Below are 14692 nucleotides of genomic sequence, written 5' to 3'. Positions count from 1 at the left end.
TTAAAGGGTTAGTTCACCCAAAAATGAAAATTAGCATGTGTTTTACTCACTCTCAAAGCATCCTAGGTGTATGTGCCTTTCTTCTTTCAGACGAATCCAATTGGAGTTATATTAAAAATTGTCCTGGCCCCTCCAAGCCTTACAATGGGGGTAAGCGGGTGTTTGCTGTCAACAGTTTAGAAGACGTGAAATAAAGTGCGCGCATCCATAATAAAATGCCCCTCACACGGCTCTGGGGGGTGAATAAAGGCTTCCTGTAGCGAATCCATGCGTTTTTGTAAGATAAATATCCATATTTCAAACATAATAAACACTTTTTTCTCACTTCCGCTAACTGTGGTACGTGGAAGACATGCAGACGGATGACGTAGGCATCGTGCGTGCACCTCTGAGCAATGCAGGAGGAAAAGAAGCAAAGTTTCCTCACTTTAGCAAAAATAAACCAGTCTCCTCTTGGCTTATATCGAAATCCTCCAACATTTTTCTTTACAAATCCTCATTTTGTGCTTCTAATTCGTGACCGGTGTTTTGTTTTGTTTTGCTCTCTTCTTCTTCTTTTGGAGTTTTATGGTGGTTGGCAAACAAACGATAGGGGCATTTTGTTTTGTTCTCTCTCCGCACTCGTCACTAATCACGCAACACTGACGTCCTACGTCATCCGCCGGAACACCTTCCACATATGACAGAATACCTGAAGTGAGAGAAAAGTGTTTATTACATTTGAAATATGGATATTTATCTTCTACTTAGCTATCCCGATCCATGTGAGGGGCGTTTTATTACGGATGCGCGCACTGTATTTCACGTCTTCTGAATTGTTGACAACTGAACACCCACTTACCCACATTGTAAGGCTTGGAGGGGCCAGGACAATTTTTAATATAACTCCGATTGGCTTATTCGGTTCGGTTGCCGAACATTCGGTGCATCCCTAAATATAAATTCACGTCTCACGCACTTTAATGCCCTTTGATGTAACGTGTACGTTCCCTTGGAACTGGAATCATGGCGGAATATCATGTGAAATCCACTTTGCAGGGCACTTACGGTCGAATAAGACAACGCTTGAATGTTGCTGTCTGAACAAGAGATCTCCTTACTGAAGTTAAAGTGTTGGCTGGTGTCACTATCTCCCGAACGCGGAGGCGGATCTCCACCACATTTGGGGGATCCCTTCAGCTCGAGGAGCCCTCTCGAACGCCATCCTCCGCCCACTTCATCCAGGTTGCCAGTAGCAAACAATGGTCTGCTGGACAAATTGTCTGCTCGACAAACTACGTAATTACATAATTTAAAAGCATTTTATCTGCGTTTTATGTTTTGTAAAAAAAAAAGTTCATATCGGTGGCATATCGGCGGCATATTCACCGATACCGATATATCTGCGACAGGCTCATATCGGCCGATAAAATCGGCAAAATTATATATCAGTCGGGTTCTAGTATTTTACCGTTTGTTAACCGTGTCTTACCTCATTTTGTAGATGTTCGTTCATATAGTTCAGAGCAACATGCACAATTTTTGTATTGTATTTTTCCACAGAATGCAATTTTGATTCATCCCTCAATCTGATTCCTCAATCCCAAAATGCTGTAGGGTTTAACTTGTACTGCACCCGGGAATACTCATATAACTTTTCCTTATATGAACTTTACAGAAACATTTTTATATTCTCGTGATGTTCGAAGATCTGAAAAGTCAAGAGATTTGCAGCCTTGTGACTTTTAAAGTGCAAATGTGAAACTTAGATATGTCCCTTAGATATTTTAGGGACAAATCCCTTTGGTTGGTTCAAGTTTAACGGTCAATTTTTGATGTCTGAAAGCTGTTTCAATTGATGGAACCCTTTGAAAATTTAATTTAAATATCCGTCCATCAACAATGAAATGAATCATGCAGAAAAAAGACAATAAAAACAAAATATATACTGAAGTGACGGTGCAGTGAGCCGAATACAAATATCTCTTTTTGTTGTAGGCCTACAGGAACCTTGACCTTGAATTGCTGTTATTTCTTTTGTCACAGTGACTGTGTGACTGGCACAATAACAAGAGCCTAGCTTTCCACACTCAAATCCATTCAGAAAGTGTTGCAAACCCTTGATCAACACGAATATAATCATGGTTTATGATCAATTAAGAACACTTAAGCTTTCCTTCTGTTGGCTTATTGCATTTGGGCATGGTATTGTTGGGTCTGTCTGTGAATGAGGTTAATACTATTATAATAATTATTAACATGAGTATGTGCAGACATCAGTAAGTTTCATATCCAGCGACTGATTTCCTCTCATGTAAAGTAGGTCGCATAAGAATAAGGATGCTGTGGATAATAAGGCTGTTTTTCTTAAACTTGAAGTGTTCACTTTGTGAGAACTCTAATGTTTTCTTATAAATAGCGCCATCTTGTGGCTGAAAAGGCATAACATAAAGGCTGGTTGGTATGAAATACCAAAAAAAATCCTATGGAAATAGTAACAGCATGGTAAAGCAGTATGCTATTTATAACAAAGCCAAATTTTCTGGTTTTTTATTTAAGCGTTATTTATTCACTTATTATTAAGAAATTATTAAATTAAGTATTATATTTAACCTATGTGCAAAAAATAAAATAAAAAACCCAAACCAAGACAACTACAATATGGGATTTATGCTGATTCAAACAAAATAAAAAATAAGGAGTTCACAACTGATTGATTTATTAGATTTTTATTATGTTTATATTCCACTTTACAAATTCTTACAATATTCCTGATGCAAAAATCCCTTCTTTTTCAGAGCAGTTTTTGGCCTTAATTGGTCTTAATGATCTTCATACAAACATAATCACAGAATACATGTCATTTTATAATAAATTATTTTTAAAAAAGAATAGTAAAAACAAAAAAGTAATAACTGAACCACAAAATTTGCACCAAGTTTCAAACAAAACTGAAAATGTAAGGAGAACATCCAGTCTTTGAAACAAAACAGATTCCGTACATTTAAAATAACACAAAAAAACAAGAGCAGTATACAATCGCAAAACGCCTAAACGGGATACTAGGATGATGTTCCTTTAATATGCTAAACACTAAAGCTGGACTTGAAACATCAAAAGCAAAATTGCCGTATAGAACAACATACAATACATTCAAAACATCAATGAAAACTTCTAAACAAGCAAAAACACATTCAAAGTAAAGTGACGATGCATTCGAGACAAGCGAAAAAAGATAAACATGAGATCAATCCTGTGATCTTAACGTAACACTGTAACGTTTTTGTGCAGTTACTGATTTGACTCAGTTTAATGGCAACATAATTGTGATCAGGCATCAAATTTTAAAAACTTTCATCATAATAGTCTTGATCTACAATCCTGATTAATAACATTATATATCTTCACTGGGGTGCTGATGTAAGAACAGCAACTTTCTGAGTTTTTATAGATACAAGTGACACATCACACATTGGAGGCGTGGTTTAATGGATAAACAAATCCAGGTTACCATAGTTACCCATGCATTTCTAAGTGGAAAATCAAAGAATATCCACCAAATTTTTAACGCAAGTGCAAAGGCGACCATTTGTAAATTGCGTTGTGGGATGTACACTCAGAATTGTGAGATATAAACTCAGAATTGCGAGACATAAACTCTTATTTGCACGATACACTCAGAATTGCAAGACTTAAACTTGCAAGATGTAAACTCAGAATTTCAAGACTTAAACTCAGAATTGCGATATATAAACGTAGAACTGCGAGTTACAAACTCAGAATTGTGAGAAGTAAACTTAGAATTGAGACGTAAACTCAGAATTGCGAGACTTAAACTTGCGAGACGTGAACTCAGAATTGCGAGACGTAAACTCTTATTTGCACGATATACGCTCAGAATTGCAAGACTTAAACTTGCAAGACGTAAACTCAGAATTGCAAGATTTAAACTTGCAAGACATAAACTCAGAATTGCGAGACGTAAACTCTTAATTGCACGATATACGCTCAGAATTGCAAGACTTAAACTTGCAAGACGTAAACTCAGAATTGCAAGATTTAAACTTGCAAGACATAAACTCAGAATTGCGAGACGTAAACTCTTAATTGCACGATATACGCTCAGAATTGCAAGACTTAAACTTGCAAGACGTAAACTCAGAATTGCAAGATTTAAACTTGCAAGACATAAACTCAGAATTGCGAGACGTAAACTCTTAATTGCACGATATACGCTCAGAATTGCAAGACTTAAACTTGCAAGACGTAAACTCAGAATTGCAAGATTTAAACTTGCAAGACATAAACTCAGAATTGCGAGACGTAAACTCAGAATTGTGACATATAAACTTAGAATTGCGAGTTACAAACTCAGAATTGTGAGAAGTAAACTTAGAATTGCAAGGTATAAACTTAGAATTGAGACGTAAACTCAGATTTGCGAGACGTGAACTCAGAATTGCGAGACATAAACTCGGAATTGCGACATATAAACTTAGAATTGCTAGTTACAAACTCAGAATTGTGAGAAGTAAACTTAGAATTGCAAGGTATAAACTTTGAATTGAGACGTAAACTCAGATTTGGGAGACTTAAACTTGCGAGACATAAACTCAGAATTACAAGATATAAACTAAGAATTACGAGATGTAAACTCAGATTTGCTAGATATACACTCAGAATTTCGAGACTTAAACTTGCGAGACGTAAACTCTTATTTGCGCGATATACACTCAGAATTGCGAGACTTAAACTTGCAAGATATAAACTCACAATTGCAAGACTTAAACTTGCAAGACATAAACTCAGAATTGCAAGATTTAAACTTGCAAGACATAAACTCAGAATTGCAAGATTTAAACTTGCAAGACATAAACTCAGAATTGCAAGATTTAAACTTGCAAGACATAAACTCAGAATGGCATGATTTAAACTTGCGAGACATAACTCAGAATTGCGACATAAACTTAGAATTGCGAGTTACAAACTCAGAATTGTGAGAAGTAAACTTAGAATTGCGAGGTATAAACTTAGAATTGAGACGTAAACTCAGATTTGCGAGACGTGAACTCAGAATTGCGAGACATAAACTCAGAATTGCGACATATAAACTTAGAATTGCGAGTTACAAACTCAGAATTGTGAGAAGTAAACTTTGAATTGAGACGTAAACTCAGAATTACAAGATATAAACTAAGAATTACGAGATGTAAACTCAGATTTGCTAGATATACACTCAGAATTGCGAGACTTAAACTTGCAAGACGTTAATTCAGAATTGTGAGATATAAACTTGGAATTGCGAGAAGTAAACTCAGAATTGTGAGATGTAAACTTAGAATTGCGAGACGTAAACTTAGAATGGTGAGATGTAAACTTGCAGGACAAAAACTCAGAATTGCGAGACGTAAATGCCAAGTTGATGATAGCAAATTTATTGAAAAAATGCAACAGAAAAAAATCTGTTAATTAGTTAACAGCATGTTACATTACCATATGTAGTAAAACTGTATTTATATTTAACGAGCCAAAACAAGCACTTTTATGGTAAATTGTTGTTGAAGTCATTAAAAATTTATACAACTTTTTATGTAAAAACTTTTACACACTTTGTGCTATTAATTATGTGTTTTACATGTTTTGCATTATTTTATTATGTCGTGTGTAACCCGGATGCGTTTTTTCTTTTGTTTTGACATATCTTAATTTTCTTCATAAAAACAAATGATTAACAATGGTAACCAGTATTTCCCCCTGCCTTCTGAGTATATCTATAAATGCCAGTTGTGCAACTTGAATCCCGTCTGTTCCCTTGTTGTTGTCAAAGCCGTTATGCTGTATTAACAATCAATTAACAATATATAATTCAGCACAATAAATATAGAAACACAATACAAAACAAGGCCTCCGAAAGTTTGTCTCTGAATTTTTCTCTGAGAGATAACGTGAGTGAACAGCGCTAGAATCCTGTCCGATCATCCAGGCTTTCACCTGCTCAGAAAATCCCATGAAAATTGGCTGAAATTCCACATTTTGGGGAATTTCGTCATTAATTATGGAATATTCAAGCTGTGTCCTGTAGTTCCTGGATATTATCATAGCTGTGTGTGTGTTTTAACAGTCCGAGTCACAGAGTCATCATCGCAGCATTGACGCGGCATTGAGATAGAGGGTGTGCGGTCACAGTAAGACGCAGTGCAGCCTCTGGGAACCCGAAGGTCTGTCTGCCCGCCATTTGGCTTTCCTCTTCTTCTTCAGGCCCCGTTCTGGGATCTGCTGACTGTAAACGGAGACGATCATGCTAACACATAGCTTTGTAGCATACGGAGAGTCAAAGCAGAGGGAATCTGTAAAATTCGACTCACCGTATCACTCTGACGAGCTCGTCAAACGCTTTGTCTACATTCATGGGTGGATCCTTTGCACTTGTTTCAATATACGTGATCTGTGAGGAAGATATAAATATACAACAATTAGTAGAAAATTATCTACTATTATTATTATTAATAATAATACTATTACTAATAATAATAATCATTAATTATTCTATTTATTCACAATGGATTAATCATTAATAATAATAATTACAATAATGTATTAATATAAAATACAAATAATAATGTAGAAAAATAGAATGAAAAGTCAACATGAAATCAAAAGCGACTATTTCTTAATAAACACTGCTCGTCTAATTGTGAACTATTTATTGGTTTGCATTATTGTTAAGAATATTTGCTAAATTTAAAATATTAAATAAATGTTTAAATAATAAAATGGATCAATCAATAAAATTAAATTACATTATAAAAAAATAATAATGTACTAATAATGTGAACATTTAAAAATATAATATAAAATAATAATGTTTAAAAAAATTAAAGAACAAATGAATTGATCAATAATAATAAAAATAATGAGGTAAATATAAAAAAAATATATATAAAAATAATAATGTAGAAAAATGAATGAAAAAGTTAGCATGAAATCAAAATTAACTTAAAAAAAAAAACATTGCCAGTCTTATTGTGAACTATTTATTAGTTGCATTATTCTATACAATTTTTAAAAATATTTACAAAAAAAAAATCAAACAAAAGATTACATAACAAATAGGCCAATCGATAATAATAATAATAATAATAATAATAAACATTCAAATAATACAAATAATAATGTAAAAATATAATTAAAAAATATATAAAGATAATTTGACCGTTTAATAATAATGGACCGATAAATAATAATAATAATAATGATGATAATAATAATGAACATTCAAACAATAAAAATAATAATGTAAAAATATAATTAAAAATATATAAAGATCATTTGACTGTTCAATAATAATGGACTGATAAATAATAATAATAATAAAACATTAAAATAATAATGTAATAATGACAAAATATAATACAAAAAATACATAAATATAATATAAAAATAAGCATTTTGTAAAATTAATAAAAAAGTCTAGATTAAATCAAAATAGACTCTTTCTTAATAAACACTGCTGGTCTTATTGTCACTTAGTAGTTTGCGTTATTGTAAAATATTTGAAAATATTTCAACAAAAAATTAAATACGGACAGACTAATAATAATAATAATAATAATATTAATGTATAATATAAAAATAATAATTTAGAAAAATGAATGAAAAAGTCGACATGAAATGAGAATGTATTTCTTTGATAGATTAAGTGTGTTGTGAATGGCGTTTGACTCACGCTGTGTTTGGAGGCCATCTCGCGTCCCTGCTCACTAGTGATCTTGCGTAAATGCACCAGGTCAACTTTATTAGCCACCAGAACCATGGGAAACGACTCCCTGCAACACACACAATAAAAACACTCAATAAATCGCACTGAATATCAGTCTGCATCTCAGATGTGTTTATGCGTGTTCATACCTGTCCTTCACTCTCAGAATCAGCTGGTGGAAACGATCCACATGTTCAAAACTAGCTTTATCAGTGACTGAAAACACGATGAGAAAGCCGTCTCCTGTCCTCATGTACTGCTCTCTCATCGCACTGAACTCCTCCTGCCCCGCCGTGTCCAGAACTACACCACACACACACACACACACACACACACACACACACAGACACACACAGACACACACAGACATCGCCACTCCAGTTTATACAAGTTTATACACACAATACTGGTTTGCATTATTGTAAAAAATGTTTCTAATATTTATCAAAAATTATTAATAAAAGATTAAATAATGGAAAAAATAAGCACAAACACACATATACACAGCAAACCCTGAAAGTTTTTTTTATCTACTTAATTTAGTCACATTTTATTTTTTTCTATTTACTTATTTTATTGACTATTTTATTTTTAAATTAAACCTTTCACTCATTGTTATGTTGAGTATTTCACATTAATACAATTCTATATATTCTAAATATGTATTCAATTCAGCTTTTTAAATTGTATTTCTTAATGTATGGTTTATCTTTATACTCTACAGGGTATTATATTAAAGTATTTTTCTTACGTTTTCTTATTTTAACATATTATATTAAAAGTTGAAAATAAAATATTTGACAAATGAATAAATATGTATTAAATTAAACTTAAAAAATGTATTTCTTAATCTATGATCTCTCTTTGTATTGCACATGGTATCATATTATTATTATTATTATATATATTACATTAAAAGTTAAAAGTAAAATATTTGACAAATTTATAAATGTTTTAAATTAACCTTTTTTTATTTTATTTCTTCATTTATGATTCCTCTTTGTATTGCACATGGTAGCATATTAAAATATTTTTCGTATTTTAATATACTATATTAAAAGTTAAAAGTAAAATATTTGACAAATTTATAAATATGTATTCAGTTAAGCTTTTAAAATATTATTTCTTATGATTTATCTTTGTATTGTACATTGAACTATTTATTCATAATATAATCAGTGTTGTTATTGTTAACTAAAAGAAAAGATTAAAATCATTTTTAATAGACATAAAATACAAAAATATTTATAAAAAATAAATAAATACCTAAAAATCTAAAAATGAGAAATGTTGCCTTAACTGTAGGCAATGTAACTAACTGAAATAAATTACTGAACTAATAAAAATGACAAAAGCACATAACAAACTGGCTAAAACTTAAACTAAAATAAAAATGAAAACTGTAAATATAAAAATAAAAGCATTCAATTCAAAATATTAATAAATACTATAATAGTATATAAATAATATCAAAATAACACTTAAGATAATGCGCTTGTGGTATATAATACAATATTTGATATATTTTTCTCTTTCATTTATTTTTCTTTGCAACTTTTATGTCTTTAATATTTGTCTTTAAAATGTCTTTAATATTTAGTTTTATTTATTGTGATATAGACCACATTGTTACTATTAACTCTAACTCTACCGAACGTTTTGTGCTCAGAAATATTTCATATCAGAAATGACTGCTTTATGATTCAATGTTGTGTATTTAAAGGGGTCCTATTATGCTTTTTCACTTTTTCAACTTTAGTTAGTCTGTAATGTTGCTGTTTGAGCATAAAAAAGATCTGCAAAGTTACAAAGTTCAAAGTCCACTTCAAAAGGAGATATTTTATTTAACAGAAATCACTTTTCAAAAACTACAACGAACGACTCGTTTGGACTACAACGCATATTTTCCGGGATTTATGATATCACAAATATCGACGAATGGGACGAGACCTGGTTGAGCTGCACTAGAGAAGGCAACGAGTGTTATCACTATGTCGGAGACACGCTAGCTTTCCCAAGGCAGACGAGCTTAGAGTGCTTACAATCATCCGGGTTTAAATCGCGCTCAAATTGATTTGATTTTGACGCAATATTTACACTGAAGCTCGGAGGCGGCTATGGTAAGAGGCATGACATTTCCCGAGGAAAAATAATGTGTTTTTCGAACAACCTAGTATGAGAGCCTGTTCTAGTACACCCCCAAAACAAAACCAAGACTTTGTAAAAGAGCATAATAGGACCCCTTTAATGACTAAAGGTTGATTTGATTTGTTTCAGCTCCTCTGGATCTGCACTGCCCTCTTCTGGCGTCGCACTGAACTGCTCACCGTCCAGAATGGCCCACTGGCCGTCGATCTCGGTGTGTTTGAGGTACGAGTCCTCGATGGTGGGGTCGTAGTCCGGGACAAAGATCTTCTGGAAGAACTGTATGGTGAGCGCGCTCTTCCCCACGCCTCCGTCTCCCACCACCACCAGCTTATATGTGGGCAGGTTGTCCCCGGGAACCACGCTGGTCGCCATGGAGACAGCTACACCTGCAATACAGAGACAATGGTGTGTGATGAGAGGTAGGAACGTGTACAAACGCATACTGTGATGAATCTGTGTTAATTCATCAGCTGAAATTATTCAGTATTATAAAGTACATTTGCACTCGTGGCTTTATGGAGTTTCTTTGTTATCAGAACACACAATGTAATTTTTGTTTTTGTAAGATTATTATTATTAATACTACTAATAATTATTATATAAATTATAGTTATTATGATCATTATTACAATTGTTGTTGTTGTTGTTAATATATTATTTATAATAATAATAATATATTTATTGGTTTGTATTCATGTAAAAAAATTAAATAATAACAAATGGATTTATCAATAATGATGATGATAATAAAAACTAAATAGATATTAAAATAATAAAAAATTATGTAAAATAAAAATAAGAATAATGTAAAAAAAAAAAAACATCAAAACATATTATAAAATAATATTAAATTATATATTATTATTATTAGTAGTAATTATAGTATTATTATAATTAGTAGTACTACTAGTAGTTTTAATTATAATAATAATGAAATAATTAATAATTAAAGTACCGGTAGTATTATATTAATAAGGACTGTTATGATGATTATTATTGTTATTATTAAAATATTAATATAAAAATAACTATTTATTGGCATTTTTGTAAAATCAAAATTAATAATACCAAATGGATTGATCAATAATGATATAAATAATACTAAAACAATAAAAAGTATGCAAAATAAAAATAAGAGTAATGTATTAGTAATGCAAAAATATAAACGTGTATTATAAAATAATATAAAATATATTATTATTATTATTAATAATTATTATTTTAAAATTGAATTATGATTGTTGTGATCACTATTGTTATTATTAAAATATGATTCATAACTATTTATTGGTTTGCATTAAAAAAAATAACAACACATGGATCAATCAACGATGATGAGCATGATAATAATAATAATAATAATAATTATTATTATTATTATTACTATAACTATTATGTAAAATAAAACACAAGAATAATGTAACAATAAGGTACAAATATTTAAAAGATCTAAAAATTATATAATTATATAAACAGTAATAGAATTAATCATTTTAATAAATATAAACAAATTATAATAACATTAACATATTAAGCAATAATGTTTTACTTTTCCCAGTCTAATCCCAGAAAATAAAACCATATTATGTTCTTCTGAATATTCAGGTTCAAACAGAATAATATCACAGGAAAACACTGAGTCAGTAAGTTGAACCTGAAAACAGGAAAAGTATGATTCATAAATGAATAATTGAGAACAAAAAAATCTGACACAAAAGAACAAGAACATTCTTCAAAACATCTGTTTGTGTTTTACAAAAGAAATAAGGTGAGTTTAGAACGACATGAGGGTGAATAAACAATGACAGAACTTGTGAGCTGAAGTGAGCTGCTCCTTTAAGAGAAAAAACAACAGACTTTTAATGTCTGAAATGTCACTAATGGACTCTACATTGGCATAAAGAAGCAGTGTGCAAACCGAGGCTTTTCCCAGACATCCAACTAGAACATCACACACACAGGAAATACGGTCTAGACGAGACACTAGGATTGCCACGCTGTGATTCTGCAGTGTGATCTCAGCTCCAAACTGCCAACAACAAGAAAGACTCGGACAGATTGAGCTAAAACTGGATGAATACAATTACACCAAAGACTTCCAAAATACAGAACCCGACCTCCAAACCACAAACACAAGCTCTGGTGTTAACACCCTGAAGTGTTGGATCTTTAGGCCTGATGTCAGTATCACACATCTCCTCCAGTCGCCTTCCTGTCAGCCACAATACAGGGAAGTCATCAGGAATATGACTCCACTTCTTAGGATCGCAGAACCACCTGGATCTAAAACAGGCCTTGTACCACTCATATTATAGGACGTTTTGGACAATATGTGATTTCCTACATGACTTTATGAATTTGTAAATAATACAGAGATTCAAGGAAATACTATTATATACATTTCATGTTTAAATCAGTGTGCCACTTACTGTTTCTTTGTGATTCATTTTGAAATTTACAAGCAATTTTTTTGAGCAAAAATAGTTTCTGGGCCTTTTTTTCCCCAGTTTATACCACAGTCTTAAAATACAACAAATCGGCTATTCGTGTTGCGAAAAATTGTGTTTAAACAATGCTGTTGTCGATATAAATATTACAATCTTATGTCTGTAAATACACTATCCAAAAAAATTTAAAAAAAATAAAAATAAGATTGAGTATGTTTTAATTTTTACTTACACCAAATACACCAAATAATGTTCTTTTTAGCAGCATCATATGACCCCTTTAACATTTTTTAAATATTGAATTATATACTCCCTTAAAAGATAAACATTAATTTTGATTACCTAATTGTATATATAATTTGTTCAATATTTATATTACATTTTAAAATATTTGTTTTTTTAAATAAAATAATTTTATTAATTTTAATAATTTTAAAATAATTTTTATTTTCACAATAATTGCTAAAATTTAAATTATTTTAGTTAATACTAAAATTACCTGAAAACAAAATGTGAGTATTGATTAATTTGATAATTTCTCTCTCTCTCTCTTTCTCTATATATATAAACTTCAGTATTTTTACTGAATGTAAAAATATTGGACTCCATAATTGCACAATAGTTTCACATAATTTATCATTTTTAATATTTAATTAAATATTTACTTAAAAGCTACATTTGATTTACGCAATTGTGTGTAGATATATATATATATAATATTTTTATTGAATTTAAAAATATGTGAGTACATTTTCACAAGAACTGCTCACTAAAATTAACAGAAAACTAAACGTGAGTATCTCAATATTCAAGAAAATAATTTTTACAATTGCTCACTAAATTTAACTGAAAACAAAATGTAAGTATTTCAATATTTCGTAATGGACTAGGTGTAAATGCAGTTATGGCTAAGTGTGATTAATCTAAAAAAAAACAATCGTTTGATTAATCGGCCTTTCTTTAGTAAAAACAACTGTGTCACGTACTGTACCGACTTTCCATCACACAACTGTACAGTTTCTTTTTGACTATAATTTGACTGTATATATTTGCTCATGATATGTGATATGTGCATATCAGTGCACCCACCTTGATCATTCTGTCCGGGTTGCCTGATGCATTACCCATTAAGCTTTATCTTATACGTGCATATCTATGTTCTCCATTATATGCAGCTGCATTGCAATGAAAGCATCTTCCTGGCAAAAAGGAAACAGTGTCTTTTGCATTTTGAGATTTGCGTGTGCAACTGCTTAATGTTGCAATTCACCAGTAAGCTTACTTAATATGTTCATGCATAATGCATAAACGCACAATTCAACGGGTAAAACATCTATATAAAACATCCAGTTATCATAATAAACGCTTGTTTAATATATAGAAACCGCGATTTTATTCCTTTGTGCTGTGGATAGATGTAATCAGCATGCATTTAACTGTCATACGAGATTTAATGATATGCATTAAAAATTACCTTAACACAAGACGACAGCATATGCCAGTAGACGGTTCCGTTTCCACAAATGTTGCTGCCGACATTACCGAGTAAATACACACGCGGAAACGTTTGTCTATTTGTTATACAACTGGATGCAGTGGCTTTTTATCGGGCCGCGCGAAGAGCCGTTTTCAGTTCCTCACACCTCTCGAGAGCGTTCACTGTTAGTTTACACTGACTTACAGCGCTGGCAGGGGGAAACTGGCCAGCTCTTTGACAAATATCACACTTATTTAAAAGACTTCACGATATATATTTGTGATTTTGATTATTTTAACACATTTTATTCGGTCAAAATGGATGAAACAAAATTTAGATATAAATATTAAGAATAAATGTGAAAAACAGATAGTTCGTCACCCCTCTTCCTCTCGGTTTTGGTACGTTCCACTGTCAGAGCTCAGTTTGGAAACCCTCGCATGAGTCAATTCCTTATTTCAAAGAGTGCATAAGTATTAATGTTAATATTGCTTTATACATTCGTTTTACTCATTTTATTAGACAAATAAATGAAAAATGTAGCAAGAATTTCGAATAAATAATTAAACAACTGTATAAAGTGGGTATTTAAAAGAGGGAATGGAACATATTTTAAATAGACTACATACTGTATTGTATTGGACAAAAATAACAAATTAAATGATATAAATATTTATAAATATAAATCAATATTTAGTACACATAGTGCACATTACCCATAAAAAACGCTCTACGCCTGTCAATAATTTTAAGTGTTCAGGCTTGTTGATAGGACTTTAGATGCAGTGTACAGTATCATGGTGAAAAAAAAAATCATGTACCAGGGTATTTACTAGCCTAAGGAACTTCCATGCTATTTCTCAAAAAAAAAACTGATTTATG

The 14692-nt window shown here is 31.4% G+C and overlaps 1 protein-coding gene across 1 annotated transcript; it reads right to left on the bottom strand.

The window, feature by feature from the left end:
• Positions 1 to 6146: 6146 nt before the first annotated feature.
• On the bottom strand, positions 6147 to 13965 carry mrasb (muscle RAS oncogene homolog b). Its single transcript, XM_016560017.1, has 6 exons — positions 13808 to 13965; positions 10066 to 10272; positions 7888 to 8041; positions 7706 to 7805; positions 6345 to 6424; positions 6147 to 6259 (listed from the first exon to the last, which is right to left on the bottom strand). Exons 2-6 carry the CDS (start codon positions 10256 to 10258, stop codon positions 6160 to 6162), a joined length of 627 nt encoding a protein of 208 aa, XP_016415503.1. The 5' UTR covers positions 10259 to 10272; positions 13808 to 13965; the 3' UTR covers positions 6147 to 6159.
• Between the last annotated feature and the right edge of the window lie 727 nt (positions 13966 to 14692).

The sequence above is a fragment of the Sinocyclocheilus rhinocerous genome, unplaced genomic scaffold (assembly GCF_001515625.1).
Source record: "Sinocyclocheilus rhinocerous isolate Xijiao unplaced genomic scaffold, SAMN03320098_v1.1 scaffold1339, whole genome shotgun sequence".
Classification (NCBI taxonomy): domain Eukaryota; kingdom Metazoa; phylum Chordata; class Actinopteri; order Cypriniformes; family Cyprinidae; genus Sinocyclocheilus; species Sinocyclocheilus rhinocerous.
This window is presented reverse-complemented; position numbering and strand designations above follow the sequence as displayed.